At 39.1% G+C, this 15,684-nt stretch overlaps 1 protein-coding gene across 4 annotated transcripts in view; it reads right to left on the bottom strand.

The window, feature by feature from the left end:
• Positions 1 to 15,684, bottom strand: part of fubp3 (far upstream element (FUSE) binding protein 3) — a 25,341-nt gene that overhangs the window by 4,214 nt on the left and 5,443 nt on the right. For 2 of the 4 annotated variants that reach the window (XM_032539669.1, XM_032539671.1), the window contains exons 2-12: positions 11,127 to 11,247; positions 8,325 to 8,358; positions 7,536 to 7,585; positions 7,309 to 7,380; positions 6,803 to 6,860; positions 6,424 to 6,586; positions 4,952 to 5,050; positions 4,642 to 4,746; positions 4,418 to 4,520; positions 3,875 to 3,975; positions 3,589 to 3,721 (exon numbers count right to left, since the gene is read on the bottom strand). In XM_032539669.1, the coding sequence (XP_032395560.1) occupies positions 3,589 to 3,721; positions 3,875 to 3,975; positions 4,418 to 4,520; positions 4,642 to 4,746; positions 4,952 to 5,050; positions 6,424 to 6,586; positions 6,803 to 6,860; positions 7,309 to 7,380; positions 7,536 to 7,585; positions 8,325 to 8,358; positions 11,127 to 11,247 (1,039 nt within the window). The remainder of the gene's footprint in view (positions 1 to 3,588; positions 3,722 to 3,874; positions 3,976 to 4,417; positions 4,521 to 4,641; positions 4,747 to 4,951; positions 5,051 to 6,423; positions 6,587 to 6,802; positions 6,861 to 7,308; positions 7,381 to 7,535; positions 7,586 to 8,324; positions 8,359 to 11,126; positions 11,248 to 15,684) is intronic. The other 2 variants (XM_032539670.1, XM_032539672.1) reach the window with 2 other exon arrangements.

Below are 15,684 nucleotides of genomic sequence, written 5' to 3'. Positions count from 1 at the left end.
TTTCCCCCCACAAATTGTATGCATCATACAGCTCACACAACATTGTCATGTGTTAACATAATCACCTCCTCTTCCCTAACCTTTTTGATGGCACTACCTGCAATTTGTTTTTATCTTCCCAAAACCAATAATATGACAATAACGCCAACTTTCAGCAGAAGTGAGAAAGGAAGCAGTTTCTCTTTCCTAATGCTCATGCATGCCTTGAAGTTATTAAAGCTGTATGTGCGTTTCTTTTGACAATGCCACGCAAACTCCCCGTTCATAGACAAAAAGAAGACCTTGCAGGTTCTCTGCTGTCCACAGACGTAGGAAAGTTGTCCAATGCAGATTTTCTGTAACCATACAACTGTCTTGAGTTGTCCAAAGACGTGAACCTTTGTAAGTCAATGTCAGATTTTTTCCCTCCCATCCATCCCATATGATATGAATGCAACATTAAACCAGACTTCCTTTCACTGGAATCACACGGACTCACTTTAAGTAGTGCAATAGTGCTACCTTATCAAGACTCTGGCTTGTGTCTCACCACTTATCTACCATTCTGTGGTAACATCCATGCAAATCAGGAAACAAAAGGAGACATCTCCTGCACACCTCCCCCTACGCTGCATCACATGCCAGCTTCCCGACGTGTGGGGAGAGCAATTACACCAGCAGGGAGAAATTAAACATCGCTAGCAGGAGAAAAGGGCCAAAATTGAAGCGTATCCTCCTTCTGGGATATCATTTGTCTCTTTTACCCTTTTCATTCTTGAATCTGTGTTGTCCTCTGTGATGAGAGGAGGGAGTGAACGGGGGCATATAGACGCCACCCCGCTCCACAATACCCATCTGAACGAAAAAGACTGAGGGTGCTTCCCGGGGGGACACCAGGGCTGTCCCAACATCAATTACACATTTGTTCACTTGTGGCTGACACTCGAATGACCCTGGCTGACCTCCGAATGAAAACGCTCATCAAAAACCTCTCCTCCTCCCGTAGCCTATTCCTTGCTGCCAACAGACTGCACATGGGCCATTAACCCATTGTCAACCAAATGAAACTTCTGCCTTAATGAAGCCATTATGAGGTCTTCTAGTCAGACAGCAGAGAGCAATGAAGACCCTGACTATTCATTTCATGGACTGGGCTGTAGTGAGGGCAGATAATACGGGCCTTATTAATGAGACTGGTTTAGTGAGCTGGAGAAAAAGAGGGGATACAAAAGTGCAACTGGTGACTCCATTCAAGTCAAAGCCAATGGACTGGTTAGCTGCTGGTGGAGAAGAAACTCTCAGGCCTCAAGGGAAAATAGCATTACCAGAATGTGTAACTCATCAATGTACTAATATGACATCAGCTTCATCATTAGTGGCTGAAATCATTGTTGAAGTGAGATTGAAGTGAGTTGAAGTGATAGAGAGAGAGAGATATATATAGATATATATATATATATATATATATAGTAAGAAAAGACATGTCAAGTACCCTTGACCGTGAGAAGTAAGGATACATTTTGTTGCCGTTCATTGTTTTTTTGTTAAACTCTAATAACTCCATATCAGATGGACTTAAAGGAAAAGTCTAGTTCGTATACATTTCACTGTGTTAATAAGGTGCTCTTATTAGATAGCTCTGTCTTGATTAATCGTCAATGCACCCATCTATCCACTTATCCTTTAGAGGGTTGCAGGGGGCTGGAGCAAATCCCAGCTGTCATTGGGCGAGAGGCGGGGTACACCCTGGACAGGTCGCCAGTCAATCACATGGCTGACACAGCAAGGAAAACCATTCATGCTCACGTTTACACCTACGGGCAGTTATTAGTGTTTTCAAAAACACATGAACAGAGAAAAACTTTGCAATCCAGGGTTCCATCTGTTGCCCAAGTACACTTCAACATTTGGACGGGAAGAGTTGGGGATTAAACTACCAACCCAACATTTAATTTTGGCCCAGCAGTATGTTCTCTTTGCATGTCAGTTTGTTTAACATTGCAAGATCATTTAGTCACTTAGTTCCAATTTTTCAGTTGTAATGCAATTTTTTTTTAACTTAAGGGATACAATAGTACAAACACGTGAGAAACCAAGTTTAGCTAATTTTAGGTTAGATCTAAGACGAGACTTTTTTTTTTTTTTTTTTTAAATTCAGGAAATAGTGTAAAAGTTCATTCTTGACCTTAGAAGTAGTTTGGCAAATAAATCTATGTTCCAAACTCTAGTGCGCACTATCCACTTTTTCCAGAGCTTTTAAACAAGAGAATTTAAACTTTCAACTGAGCAAACTCCATCCACTGTGAGATGTGACCTTAAGCACTATAAAACCTAGTAAGTAAACCCTTGAGTTTATTCACATATTTTTAGTTTAAAATTCATGTGTAAAGTTAAAGGATGCTTGTCACGGCTCTTGCACTGGTGGGTGGCTTGATTCATCATGCTGTGTGTGTGTGTGTGTGTGTGGTGTGTGTGTGTGTGTGTGTGGTGTGTGTGTGTGTGTGGTGTGTAGGGGGTCAAAACAGAGGGGCAATGGGCTGCATATGGCATCGTAAAGATATTAATCACCGCACCCTTTAAGGGACGGCTGACAGCCCCAGACCCACGCCATCCCACCATATTTGCCCACTTCATATGGTAATGCACAGAAAGGGGACGCAACGCAGGTTATGTGTTCCCTCGCCCCATACATGCACAAAAGACACTTGCATTTCTATTGCCTGTTTTTATCTTAGGTAAAGAGGCCCACTCCAAACCCACCCACAATTACCACACACACACACACACACACACACACACACACACACACACACACACACACACACACACACACACACACACACACACACACACACACACACACACACACACACACACACACACACACACACACACACACACACACACACACACACACACACACACACACACACACACACACACACACACACACACACACACACACAACACACACACACACACACACACACACACACACACACACACACACACACACGCTCTTTCCAATGCAATGGTCAATGACTTTTAAATAGCTGGCAATAGAGTGGGCATGAATAGCCAATAAGCTAATTCCTCCTATTCATTCCCTCGCTGCACTCTATTGGGCTGAAAGACCCTCATTAGATGCCAGGCAGCCTTCCACATGATTGAGGGCTGTTATTATGCACCTTTAACAATTAATGTCACATTACACGCATTATCCCCGTCATTAAGCCCTTAGTGAAGCCAATGAATGCCACTTGTGCTGTATACATGAGCCCTAGAGAGAGAATAGAAGGGTGGTCACTCACCCCCTTCTTCTCATCAGTTTCACGCAGCGGCAGAACACCAAACAGCATTCAGTTATTAAAAAAGGGAAAAGGCAATCTGGTGACTGGGCTATACTCTTAAGAATGTTCATATATGGACTCTGTAATAGTTTTCTTTGACGGCAAGAAACAATTAAACCAGGCACGCACCACTTCCCAGAAACTTTTAAATGAGCAAAAAAGCCTTAGCTATACATACAAAGCACAAACATAACAGTTCAGTAAAGTGCTTACAGAAACAACACGTGTTTAAATCAACAACGAAAAACATGTTGCTTACCTTTGCCAATCACAAGTCCACACTTGTCAGCAGGTACTGCATATGTCACCTCCTGCAGACCTCCAGAGCCTCCCATGTTAGAGTCACTTCGTCCTCGACGTCCCATCACACCTCCTCCAAACCCATCTCGCTCCTACAGGAAGGGAAGCAGAACTTTTTCAATACCGTTTTCTGGAGAGGTTTAAGGCTCCCTAAATTGCTTCCAATTCAGACATTTTCATGTAACCTTGGCACTCTTTGAATTTAAGTAACTGGAGTGATTAAGGGACAAAGCAGAAACACAAACCTGAGCAGTTTGAACCAGTTCATTAATGAGGTGGACCGCATGGTGGCAGTGGTCGGGCTGGCCCATCACCTGAGCAACTCTGTCAGGACTGACGCCATCATCTGGATGACATATACAAGGGACACAAAAAGTCTTTAACGGCGCTAAGATTTCATACATATTTACTTTTGAGTGCTTTAAATAAAAAGACATTAAGTAAAAGAGCAAAAGGCTGGTGATTTTTATACAGTTGCTTGCAGGTTTGGATTTTACCGCTCGAGGGGGTTGAATTGAATTATTGGTTATGAATAATCTGTCCATGAATTGTGATGATTGTAAAGCTGCCTGGAGCTCAATCATTCAACATTTTATAACAGCTTCCAAGTACTCAGATTACTACCAAGACGGACCAGGCGAGAATTGTCAAATTGTCTTGTTTCTATTGCCAAACAAACAACACATCTGTTTTTTGTGCATGATACATTAACAGGACAATCAGTTTTAGAGATTACACATTTCTACTTTACTTGATTGCTTGCATTAGGTTGTGTTTTATCTTCCTACCTTGTTTAAACTGGATCCTGACCCCCGCGTCATTCTGAATCTTCTTGATCATCTCTCCGTTCCTGCCGATGATGATGCCGACAGCAAATCTGGGCACAACCACCTGGACGATGAGGACAGAGAGAAGAGTTCAGAAAAGATTACAAATATTCTTTTGTGTAGATAAGTCAAATTACATTATCTTAGCTGTACAGCATTTAAAAAGCAGGGAAAAAATTACTTACATCCAGACTGCTTCCCCCCATTTTGGATCCAAAGTCTGCCCTTCCAACCCTGAAGTCTCCTTGGTCCTTGTCCCGGATGAGCTTTACCACAAGTTCACGGGCTTGCTTTAAAGTAGATTGGAAATCACATTAAAAGATTTATTTAAATAAATAATTTTAACAAAGAATGTGAAACATCAAATGTCCAGCTGAAATTCTCAATAAAAATCAAGGTTTTCAAATGTTTGAGTGGAACACTGAAGGCATAAAATGTGTAAAATTGAGTGTAAACTGGAAAGCTAGCGGCACTCTGAGCTCCTCTTAGACCGACCTGCACTTTGTGGGGATCCCCAGTGATTCTCAGGGGCTTGTCTGCTCCAGTGGGCATTGGGTCATCCTGAATCATTATCATCTGCACTCCTGTTCTCTCCTGCAGGGGTAAAATCAGACAGAGGCAGAAAACACACACACACACCGAAGTGTTACCTGGGGCCCAAAACACTATTCACTCTAAAAACAAGGACATTGCGGCACATCTCAAAGAACAGTTTTTTTTTTTTTATGTGGTCTTCGCCACCTAGAACAGAAGGATAACACCTATGAAAGATGTGAAATTATGTTAAATCTTGGTGTGTGTGTGTGTGTGTGTGTGTGTGTGTGTGTGTGTGTGTGTGTGTGTGTGAGGAGCTAATTAGGGGTGTACAAAGCCGCAACTTGGCGGATAAAAGGCATATTTTATAGAATCGTATATGTTAAGATAAACCCAGTCAATCCGACCCTTTTATTGTACCATTTTGTCCACCTCAGCCAAGGGAAATAAACCTTCACGTGCAGAGGCGTTGGCTCTGCAGTTTTGTTGAAGTCACAGTGGGTCACGGTAATGCCAGTGTCGTTACGGTTTTTCAAAATTTCACGCAGACAGCATTTGCTGTGATATATTAGTTGAGGCGAAAGTGGTTACGGTGCTGTTGACAAAACAATTCCTCTGAGACAAGGCGGCACAACAGTGGTTTCAATGCCCTGATGACTGACATGCTGAGGTTGTAAAGCTAGGCAACTTTATATCTACAGCACCTTTCAATAACACGGCAATTAAATTACATTCCTTTGCAGCTAAGTTAGTTCTCCATTAGTTCAATGTTGACAACAGAGAAATCACCAAGTTTATTGTTAAAGGTAAGTGTCATTATGCAGTTTGCACAATTCAGGGGAAAAATATGAATCACGATTTTTTTTTGCTTAGAATTGATATCCCGATTCTCTGCCACGATTTTTTTGACCATGACAAAAAAAAGAAAAAAAAAGTCAGTACCAAATCAAGGTGATTATAGTTTTACATTTTTCATTAGTTTTTACTTTTTAAAATTCAGTACTTTTAAATGTTTAAAACTCACTAAAGATTAATTGAACAGGCCTAGTTTGCACTAAAAAGTCTTTGTTCTTCACATTCCTTTGCATCTTAGTTCAATATTAGACTGTACACAACGCCATTTGTTTATTTATAATATGTTCATGATGTGGCAAAAAGGTTTCCTTTTTTTTGGGTGAAATTTTATAGCTGAGATTGATACCAATCCTGAGTATCTGACTGGACATAAACCACAAACATATTTTATTGAAAAAGTATCCGTAAGGAACCGGCATCAAAACTGAGGTATGAGCGGGAATGCTTGGTGTCCATGTCAACAATGATGTAGCATCAAATGTTTAACAGAAAGAATAAGGGCAGAGTAGAAGGGTATGGTTATGAAATGCACAATTTTACTGTAACCGCTCTACATTCAGTGCAGTCTACTACCAGACCTGAAGTAGTTTGATGGTCTCTCCTCCTTTGCCAATGACAAGGCCGACTTTGTTGGCGGGGATAAGAATCTGTTGGATCGAACTGTTGCCATCCATGTCACCGTGGAAGCCTGGACCATACCGACACTGCTCCACAATCTCACTTAACAGCCTCTTGGCCTGACTGTGGAGGTGGAGCAAGAAATACATTTGTCACCACAGACTATAAACAAAAACACTTCTGTGTCACAGTTTTCTTTGTCAAATTTGAAAGAGGTGTTCAGGTGATCCAATGAATGATTAGGGGAGATGTGAAAAGAGATGTGAGTTCGTGCCCTCCGTGTCACAACAATAGGGCACACTTTCAGTAAATCCTTCAAAGTTGAAAGGTGAGACTTACTCAATGTTCTCAGGGCTCCCAGTCAGCGTGCAAGGCCTGTCCAACATGCCTCCACTTTCTGTAACAAAAATATACTACACATTTAGATACACAAGAATGAGTAGCCAACAGGTTACTTAAATGCTTTCACACACAAGCTTAATGTGAGTGATGTTATCTCAGCTGTTGGTATCAAAAGTTGTTTCATGCAAAAGGGTCTAATTGTAAAAAGAATACATTAAAGAGGTGCTAACTAAAAAGACAATCGCATTGAAGCTGCAGCCAGTAGAACCTAGGGGTACGTTGCCAAAGGCTCACAGTATGGGGATTTTTGTTTTACCTTTATTTAGACAGGTAATATCATTGACACCTACAGGAGGATTTGGTAAATCAAACCATTCTATAAAATGTCATGCATTTTAATTTCTGAAGTGCTAACAGTAAAAAGTCTGAAGTCTTTGTGATAATTTACCATTGTCAAACATGTCTGCACATTCAGAGAAATACAACCAGTCTTTAGAAGTTACCTGATGCAATCTGGATCTTACAACCTGATTCCATCTGAATTCTTGAAATCTGTTCTCCTCCTTTTCCAATGACTATAGAAGAGGGGGAGAGAAAAGGCCAGTTTTTAAGCCTTTTTGAATTTTGACAGGGGCCTTAAGCAGTGACCCAAAAACTGAGTAGAATGTCAATACTGATGATTACATGTAAAACATTAATACAGACTATAATAAACTGAAGGGGTACTTACTGAATCCCACCATCTTATCAGGCACTTTGAAGTCTTCTGTAGCAAGAGCCCTAGGAGAGATTAGGACATGATCAATAATTTGCTGATCAATGGAAATAAAAGCAAGAAACCTCTAAAAATAGAGTACCTTTTCTCTCAACCAACTTGTGCACTAGGGCTGCAACTAATTATTTCATGTAGCGTTTGTCTATAAAATGTCTAATATTTAAAAATGAGCCCAAATTGAGTTGTTCAGATTGCTTTTTTACTTTGAAATCTAAAAACAGATATTCAGTTTACTATAATTTAACAAGACAAAAACAAGCAAATATCCACATTCCCTTTATCAGATCAAAATTGTTGCTGATTTATTTACTGATAATTAACTTATTGATGTAAAATTTCAGCTCTACAATGTTTGACAATTTTTAAGCAAAAATGTCAAACGTTTGCTGGTTCCAGCTTCTCAAGTGTTTGATGATTTTTATCATAGTAAAATATTTTGATTTGAGATTGTTGGTTGGACAAAGTGATTTGAATGTCAACTTGTACTCTGTTACACTATAGACGTTTTTGAAGATACGTTTTTTAAAACATTTATTCTGACAATTCATAGATAAATTTTGATGACTGATCAAGGAAATAGTCTTTAAATGAAAAGCAAGTTGTTAATTGCAAAAAATAAGGATATTGGGTAAAATACAGATTAAGTGATCTTAAAACTACTTAACTGAGGAACAGGGTTAATACTAGGAATACATCCAAGTGCATTAAAATGAACAGAAACTGAAATGAGTTTGCATTGCTCACCTTTGATGTGCCATTGCACTTAGGTGGTTCCCTACTGAGAAAAATGAGAGGAAAGCAAATCAATTAACATGTGACAAATTATCTGAAATCATGGTTAGAAAATATAGGGGTGTAAAAAAAAAATCAATTCACATTATGTATTTATCATCGTTCTGTAATGGCGTGTATACTATCACATGGGAAAAGACACTAGATTGACATACTGTGGATCGTTCTTTAAATAAATGAGTAGAGAATCGTTTTTTAATCAAATCCTGAGCCTAAAAATTGATATTTAATCTAATCGTGACATATTCTGAATCATGCACCCTTTTTTAAATATCTGTGAAAGTGACGAAACAGCAAAACGAAAAAACATTGAGTCATGGTTGAAGGGGACAGGAGCAGATGGATATGGTCCTGCCAAACCTTCATGTTCATGTCTGACCCACAGCAGGGGGCTTTCAACATCATGGTAATCAGGCTGGTGAGTGTTTGAGTGAGTGTTTCAATCAGGGCCGTTCAGAAAAGAAAGGCAGCAGCTGGGTCAGTGGCTGCTGGTCCTGAATTGGATTTTGACAGGTAGCACCAAGCAAAGGTCCTGCAGGGTCAGTGGAGGATGTGGTGCCATAGACGTGAACACCTGAATTGATATCTAGCGACTTGAAATCAATTTTATGGTCGGTTGAACTGATTTCACTTCTTCTGGAAATGCACCAGGGTTAACGCTTAAGAATGGAACAGCTATGAATATAAAACAGGAGGTGTATCAAATTCATAAGGGACAAGACCGTAAGATAAGATGGGAATGCCTTGAGTCTATTTGTGTACTTGTACATTTGATAACTAAATGCTAAAAGCTAACTGCAGCACTACAAAGTTCTGTTATTTTCCCTATATTCCAGGACAACCTTGAAAGCGAAACACTGAGGACAATTGTTGCAAACAGTGCGTCAAACAAACCTAAATCAGAATGGCATATAATTTATCTAGCCATGCATTCCGGGCTGAACTATCATACAAACAACTGTGACAAGATAAGAGGAGGAGGGGATAAATGACTAGCGTTTCCACTTCATGGATATGAAACGGATCAAATGTGTGACACACTTTTCACTACACTGCAGTATCAGATATTTAATCCTCCATACTAACATGAAAACACTAAACTATGGCTCTCAATTGAGATTGCATTTGTTGTGGTTCATTATCCCTCCCTACAAACAAAGTTAAGCTTAAAATGTGCCTTTTGGAGTTGCTGACCACTAGTAACGCTATTGAGCAATGTTTTTAATGCAGTTATTTTTTTTTTTTTTTTTTTTAATCTTAGGTAGGCACATGAGGATACAAGTGCATACAGACAAGCAAGTGGATGACACATTTGTGCCATTGGTTTCATACTTCCAGATATTCCTGATCGACAGATATGGTAATGCACAAACAAACAGCAATGCACCGCCAAAGGCGGGAAAGAGGAGTGCTAGCAAGTAAATATGAATGTAAACTTTGCAAATTTAGAAAAAAAGCACAGCTTTACAAATATTTTAGGAGCAAATAAATGCACTGAGCACCTTTGTTTGCCGAGTTAACAACGAATTTAAACAAACCTTTACAAAAGATAATCCACATACTACCTTTAAGTCACACTGCATTATTATGGGAATGGGTGGCACATGTTTATTATGTGGGAAGACTAGCTGTTTGACATACTTTTACTAAGAACTTTACTAATTTTATTGTCTTTACTCTGCACAAAATCCCCTGTGTGAGAATGTATGAAAAGGTCAATGAATTTTGAGAACGGCCATGTTCAGACCATTGGCCATAAAAGTTAAGCCTGGCTTAACTTTTGCTAGCAATGACTTACCAGCCTGATAATGTTCTGATCTGTGAAAAGAATTATAAACTACTCTACAGTGTTTTGGCTTCTGATAATCCTTCCAGAGTCGTTTTCAGTCTAAATATCTGTTAATGTCTAGTAATATTTTACTGCTTACATGAATACATTAACACGACACGTGCAAAAACAATGTATGATCTGTCAAGTGGTCGCCAAAAGAAATTTCCTTCTTCATAAAATATTGTATCAAATACAAATGTTACTTAGTAGATACATCTTAATGACTCCAAGTTTCTACTCAGCTTTTCCCCCTCATTGTACTCAATCACACAAGTGTCCGCAGGGGCCTCAATTTAAGTTAGGCCTGTGTGTAATATTTGTATAAACCACTTGAAAATGAATAACCCAATTATATAATTTATTGTATGGTTTATCCTAGTATGGTTACATGCGCAAGACATTTCACAACTTTATAGTACCTTGGTTCAAGAGCCAGAAAAATAACTGCGATTATGACTAAGTGTGACCAAGTATGGCTGAGATTGCAACTGTAGAGGTTGTATGTTACATATATTTGCATATTTCTTTAATCTGAATGAAATATTTTAAAAAAGGTAACTGCTCCAAACAACAAAATAACACTTATAAAATAACACTAACAAAAAAAGAAGAAGAAAGAAATGCACAGTTTGAACAGTCGAAAGACGGACACTTTTCTACAGTGAGGGATTAAACATGTAGAGCTTTAATGCAGCAGGATGGTGTTCTCAAGAAGGTGCCCACATACATGTAATGCAGGATAAAAGCTGAGGCAGCAGAGCGTGGTTTGAGTATTTAAATACACCTGAATATGTTGGAGACATGCACCCATAATTCTTCTTTAATGGAGCTTCCCAGCTAAAGTATTTGACACGATTGTACTTGTATAACCGGAGTGACAATAAACATCTCGAATCTTGTATGCGTGTATACTGAAAGCTTACCTCCATTATCCAGTGAACGCTTTTGGCCTCCAAAACCATAGAGGGAGGGGTCTATGACTGGAGGGGAACTGTTCATGTTGGACATCTGGGGCATCTGGTCTCCTCCCATCTTGGCTGCCATCTGGAGACACATAACAGTAAAACGGAATGGAATAAGGGTGAAAAGTGGATATGCAATGATATTTTCTTTTCCAACAACCTATCTTGAAAAGGACAAATTCACTTTTCTTCTTGCTAAAAGCATCACGTTTGCTGTGAAGTTGGGCCTTGACAAAGTCATCTGTTGCACAGTGCTATTTATTTGTCAGCAGCTGAAAACTGCACTTTGTACATTACTACAGCTTGAAGCAGTCTGCTACAGTTCTTGTTGAGACTACGGACGCTGGTACTTTCCTTGAAACATCTGTCATGTGCCAGCTCTCACTGACTAAACTCATTTTGTTATGCTTTCACTGACAAATGACCCAGATCACCACAGCACACCTCAATTTCTCAACAGGACTGGATTTGCCAGTAGACAAGTTGCCAGAAAGTTACAACAGGTACGACTGCTACCTAAAGCAATGACACAAAAAAACACAAAACAACCTTTCCAGCTCTTCAATCAAGTGTAGGCTTATGATTCTGTTTTAAGAAGCAGTAAGAGGGTATGTAGATGTGCAAAGGAAGACAGCAGAAAAAAGATAAGGGATGGCCAAATCACACATTTACCATCAGAATTCAAAAAAGACTGACCTTAACCACGGCAGTACTAACTTACCCTAGTCATATCACATAAGAACCATATTATTAAACCTTTAGTCAGTGTTGACCTTTGTGGAACAATCAATACGCGATTAGGTCAGGGAACAATCACTGGGCTGTTACACGTCTGGCCACCGCGGACACACTTTTTTCTCCTATAGTATAGAAAGTGTCCAATCGTCACATATAAATACAAGTAGAGTGCACACATTTGCATTAGGGTTTATCTAAAAACGAATCTATGTCTACTTTCACAATCATTCACTTGCCAGCCTAAAAGTAGATACTTGTGTTCTGCAGTGATGGACATTTAAATCTTCAGTTACACTGCATGAAAGCGCCAACAGCATTTTCCAGCACACGTTAATCTGCCACCTCTGCTTCCATACAAAAGTATAGCATTTCAGAAAATTACACAAAATGGACATCTGTGCCTGACTGGAATTTCTTTCACAATATGAAAATATAGTGACGGCAATTAGAGTCTTCCATCAGCTTCAGGGATGATTATCTACTTCAGAGCCCACCAGTGGAAGTGAGAGGGGTGAAATGGAAATAAAGAGACAGAAAAGGAAGCAGGTGTGGGGTTGCTGTTTTTTTTATGAAAAATCCATCAGCAAGTATATTATGAACACTAAAGGCCTTTACACACGGGGACGTTTTTTTCCGTGCAATTCATTTGCACATCATATTTTTTTCTCCAAAATGTTTGTCACAAGTACTTTCACACAGAACTTGATTATGCGGCAAAAAAAACCCAATCACGTTGTGTTGTTTACTTATGAGGATCATAATAAAAACACGGAGGCTGCTGTTCCAACCACAGACGGAAAACTTTACTAAAGTGACCGATATATCAGCGGGCCGATATTAGGCATTTCCCAATCTGTATCAGCATTTATAATGGCCAATAAAAAAAATAATGACAAATGATTCTGATGATAAATGAATATTTAAAATATAAAAAAACGGACTGTCAACCATGTTATGAGTGTTGGCGTTGCATAGTTTGTCCACGAGAGGGTGCTCTACAATGTCCCCATTGGCAACACAGATTATTGTTATTGTGTTTTTGTTCAAAAGGACTTTAAGTTTCATATCTTAAGTTTGTATATTTATAAATTTCATTTTTTAAAATCAGAATTTATATTTTGATGTTCCTCTGTTCTGTTGTGACAATGAAAAATTATTTTAGTGAGAACTCATAACTACAAATAACTAAAAAAGGGAAATCTGTTTTGTAACGCATTTCTGGATTTTTTAAAATCTATATCGGCACATCGGATTTTTAAATAACCAAATATTCCTATCGGCCTTGAAAAATCCTTTATTGGTTGGGCTCTAAACTTTACTACTCCTTTCAACCTTGTTAAGGCCATAGACAGTTAAAGAAATGGACCTACAGACCCCTTTGTTCTGGACAGAGACCACTAAAGGATATTAGAAGCACTTTACCGGTGATAGCTGAGCGTTTCTGCATGTCGCATGGTTATGACACAATTTCAAACCTATTTTTACAAAAAAAAAAAGTCTGCTACAGAGCTGTAACATGAGCTACAAGGTAATGGAGCCTTTTATACATGGTCATATTTCTCTACAAATAAACAACGGACAACTTAGACACTTCAGATGTAAAGTTATTCACTGTCAAAGTGTCACCAAAATGAATAGCAGTCAATGGAATGCTAACGGCAGGTAATGGCTTGGTAGCATCAAGATGGCGCAATAGGAGCTATGCTTAGAGAGGAGAGCTTACCCGCTTGGTTAAGAAAGCGTTTACCAGAGACTTCCCATTTTACCTTTCACAATAAAAAACTAGGGCTTTTGGGATTGCCTCAGGTCGCTAGGAACCTTGACGGAGGGGATACTAAAAAAAAAAAATAACCTGTTGACAGGTACCAGGGTCCATAATGTAAAAACAAAAAAGGCGAGTAGAGTCGAGCCGATTACTGTTAGCTTTTACTACTTTGGTGGGAGAGAGGGCTGGAGTCTAGGGAACTAATCCCAGTCCCCAGACGGAATTCAAACTGTCCCACCGACATGGTAGGTAGCAGTTAGGTGAAGTATAGTCATGCAGTCTGGTGGATTTTGTGAAAAAAAACAAAAACCTTACAGTAGAAACTCCTAATGTCAACTGAGGCCTCTGGATAAACCACCACTGTGGACTGGACTGGCCTCCAAGACCAAGTCCCTTCTTGAACGCAGTCCTTGCTAAGTGAATATGTGTAAAAATAAAAAAGTAAATAAAAGATCTTTAATAGTAACTACCGTCAGGTTTCATACTTTAAGCCTTAAGACATGTACTAAAATGTCAGGTCTAACTAAAAATAAGAACTGAAATCATGTGACGTGGTCACACGGGAACCAAGTATGTATAGTTTATATTTAGGGTCCAAGAACATCTTGTACATTGGGCACTGTGGCACAACTGTTTAGTCAATGATCTACACTATTTATGACACTTTGCACTTTGCAGGTCTTTACATTTTACAAGAATTGTTGTGTGTGTGTGTTTGTTTTATTAGTTTACAGAGTGTTAAAGTAAATGTTATGGTTAGAATTAAGATAGGTACATTTAGTGACACAATTTGAAGAAAAAAAAATGAGCTAATGAGTTAATGGACCTTAATTGTTCAATAAAAAACAGTAGTTAACAAGAAATTGGAACAAAGCAATTTCAGCTCATGCATCTTAAAGATTTAAATGGCAGTCGCTCTCACTGAATGTAGGGCAAGTATAGAGAATCCAGTGATTGCTATAACTACAAACAATGTGGCAGAAATAAATAGGCTTTTATCAACAGTCAATATGTGATTCATTTAGATGAATATCTGTGTCCACGTCAGTATATATGGCCTTCTGAAATTAAGGGTGCAAGAGTGAAGTAGATGCCCACAATTAAATCTTTACCTATTCACTACTGCTGAGAGGCCAACGTTAAACGTTTCTCCTTTGGTGGCAGCTTTTTGTTATGACGGGAGACCTTGTGAACACGGTGTCAGCATACATGTGACAAAGTGGAGGACGGATGGTTTCTGGAGGGCTTTAAAAGCATGAGAGACACTGATGGACAGTGACATGTACTTGACATGTCATGTTTGTATCTGGGTGTATTTAAAATTTGTCTTAAAAGTTACCTATATTTCCAAATGTACTGATAATGAGCATTAATACACATACACTATCTGCTATAAAAGATATTTGAGCACATTTTATTATTGTATGAATTATGGCTTGAAACCTGCAGGGATATACTATTTGTTCACATCTAGGTTATAATCTACATAGGTGAAAGCTCAACTGGTAGCTGTATGACTAAAGTCCAATTTACACACTATTAACAGCAGTCAGTGTAATACTAATCTTATTACAGCTCTACTTTTGACAATGGTAGCCAAACTAGAGTGACTTTCTCTGCTACAGTCACCACTTGAAACTAAGCAAGATTAGGTAAACAGGAGAACTGCAGATTGCATTTAAAAAAATATTTTTTGGTTAATTTTCCAGGCAGCGATGGAAAACCGGAGTGTGCTCAACAGGAGTGGAGGGGGCTTATTTGAACACATGTTACATTACATGGCTTTATTCCAACACTGCCTGTTCTGATGCAGGCACACCAAGCAGACAGCAAAGAACTAATGGCGATAAAGGCTGACTGTGGCATTCCCTCACAACGCCTGTGTCTTGGCAAAAATGGTTTCACTTGAACTCACCACAAACTCTACAATTGATGGCCGAATAGCATGTACGTTGTACGCCTGCGTGAGAGGAAATACCTCTCCATGGCAGCAGTTATGCATGTCATTCCAAAAAA

This window comes from Etheostoma spectabile, chromosome 16, assembly GCF_008692095.1.
Source record: "Etheostoma spectabile isolate EspeVRDwgs_2016 chromosome 16, UIUC_Espe_1.0, whole genome shotgun sequence".
Lineage (NCBI taxonomy): Eukaryota > Metazoa > Chordata > Actinopteri > Perciformes > Percidae > Etheostoma > Etheostoma spectabile.
This window is presented reverse-complemented; position numbering and strand designations above follow the sequence as displayed.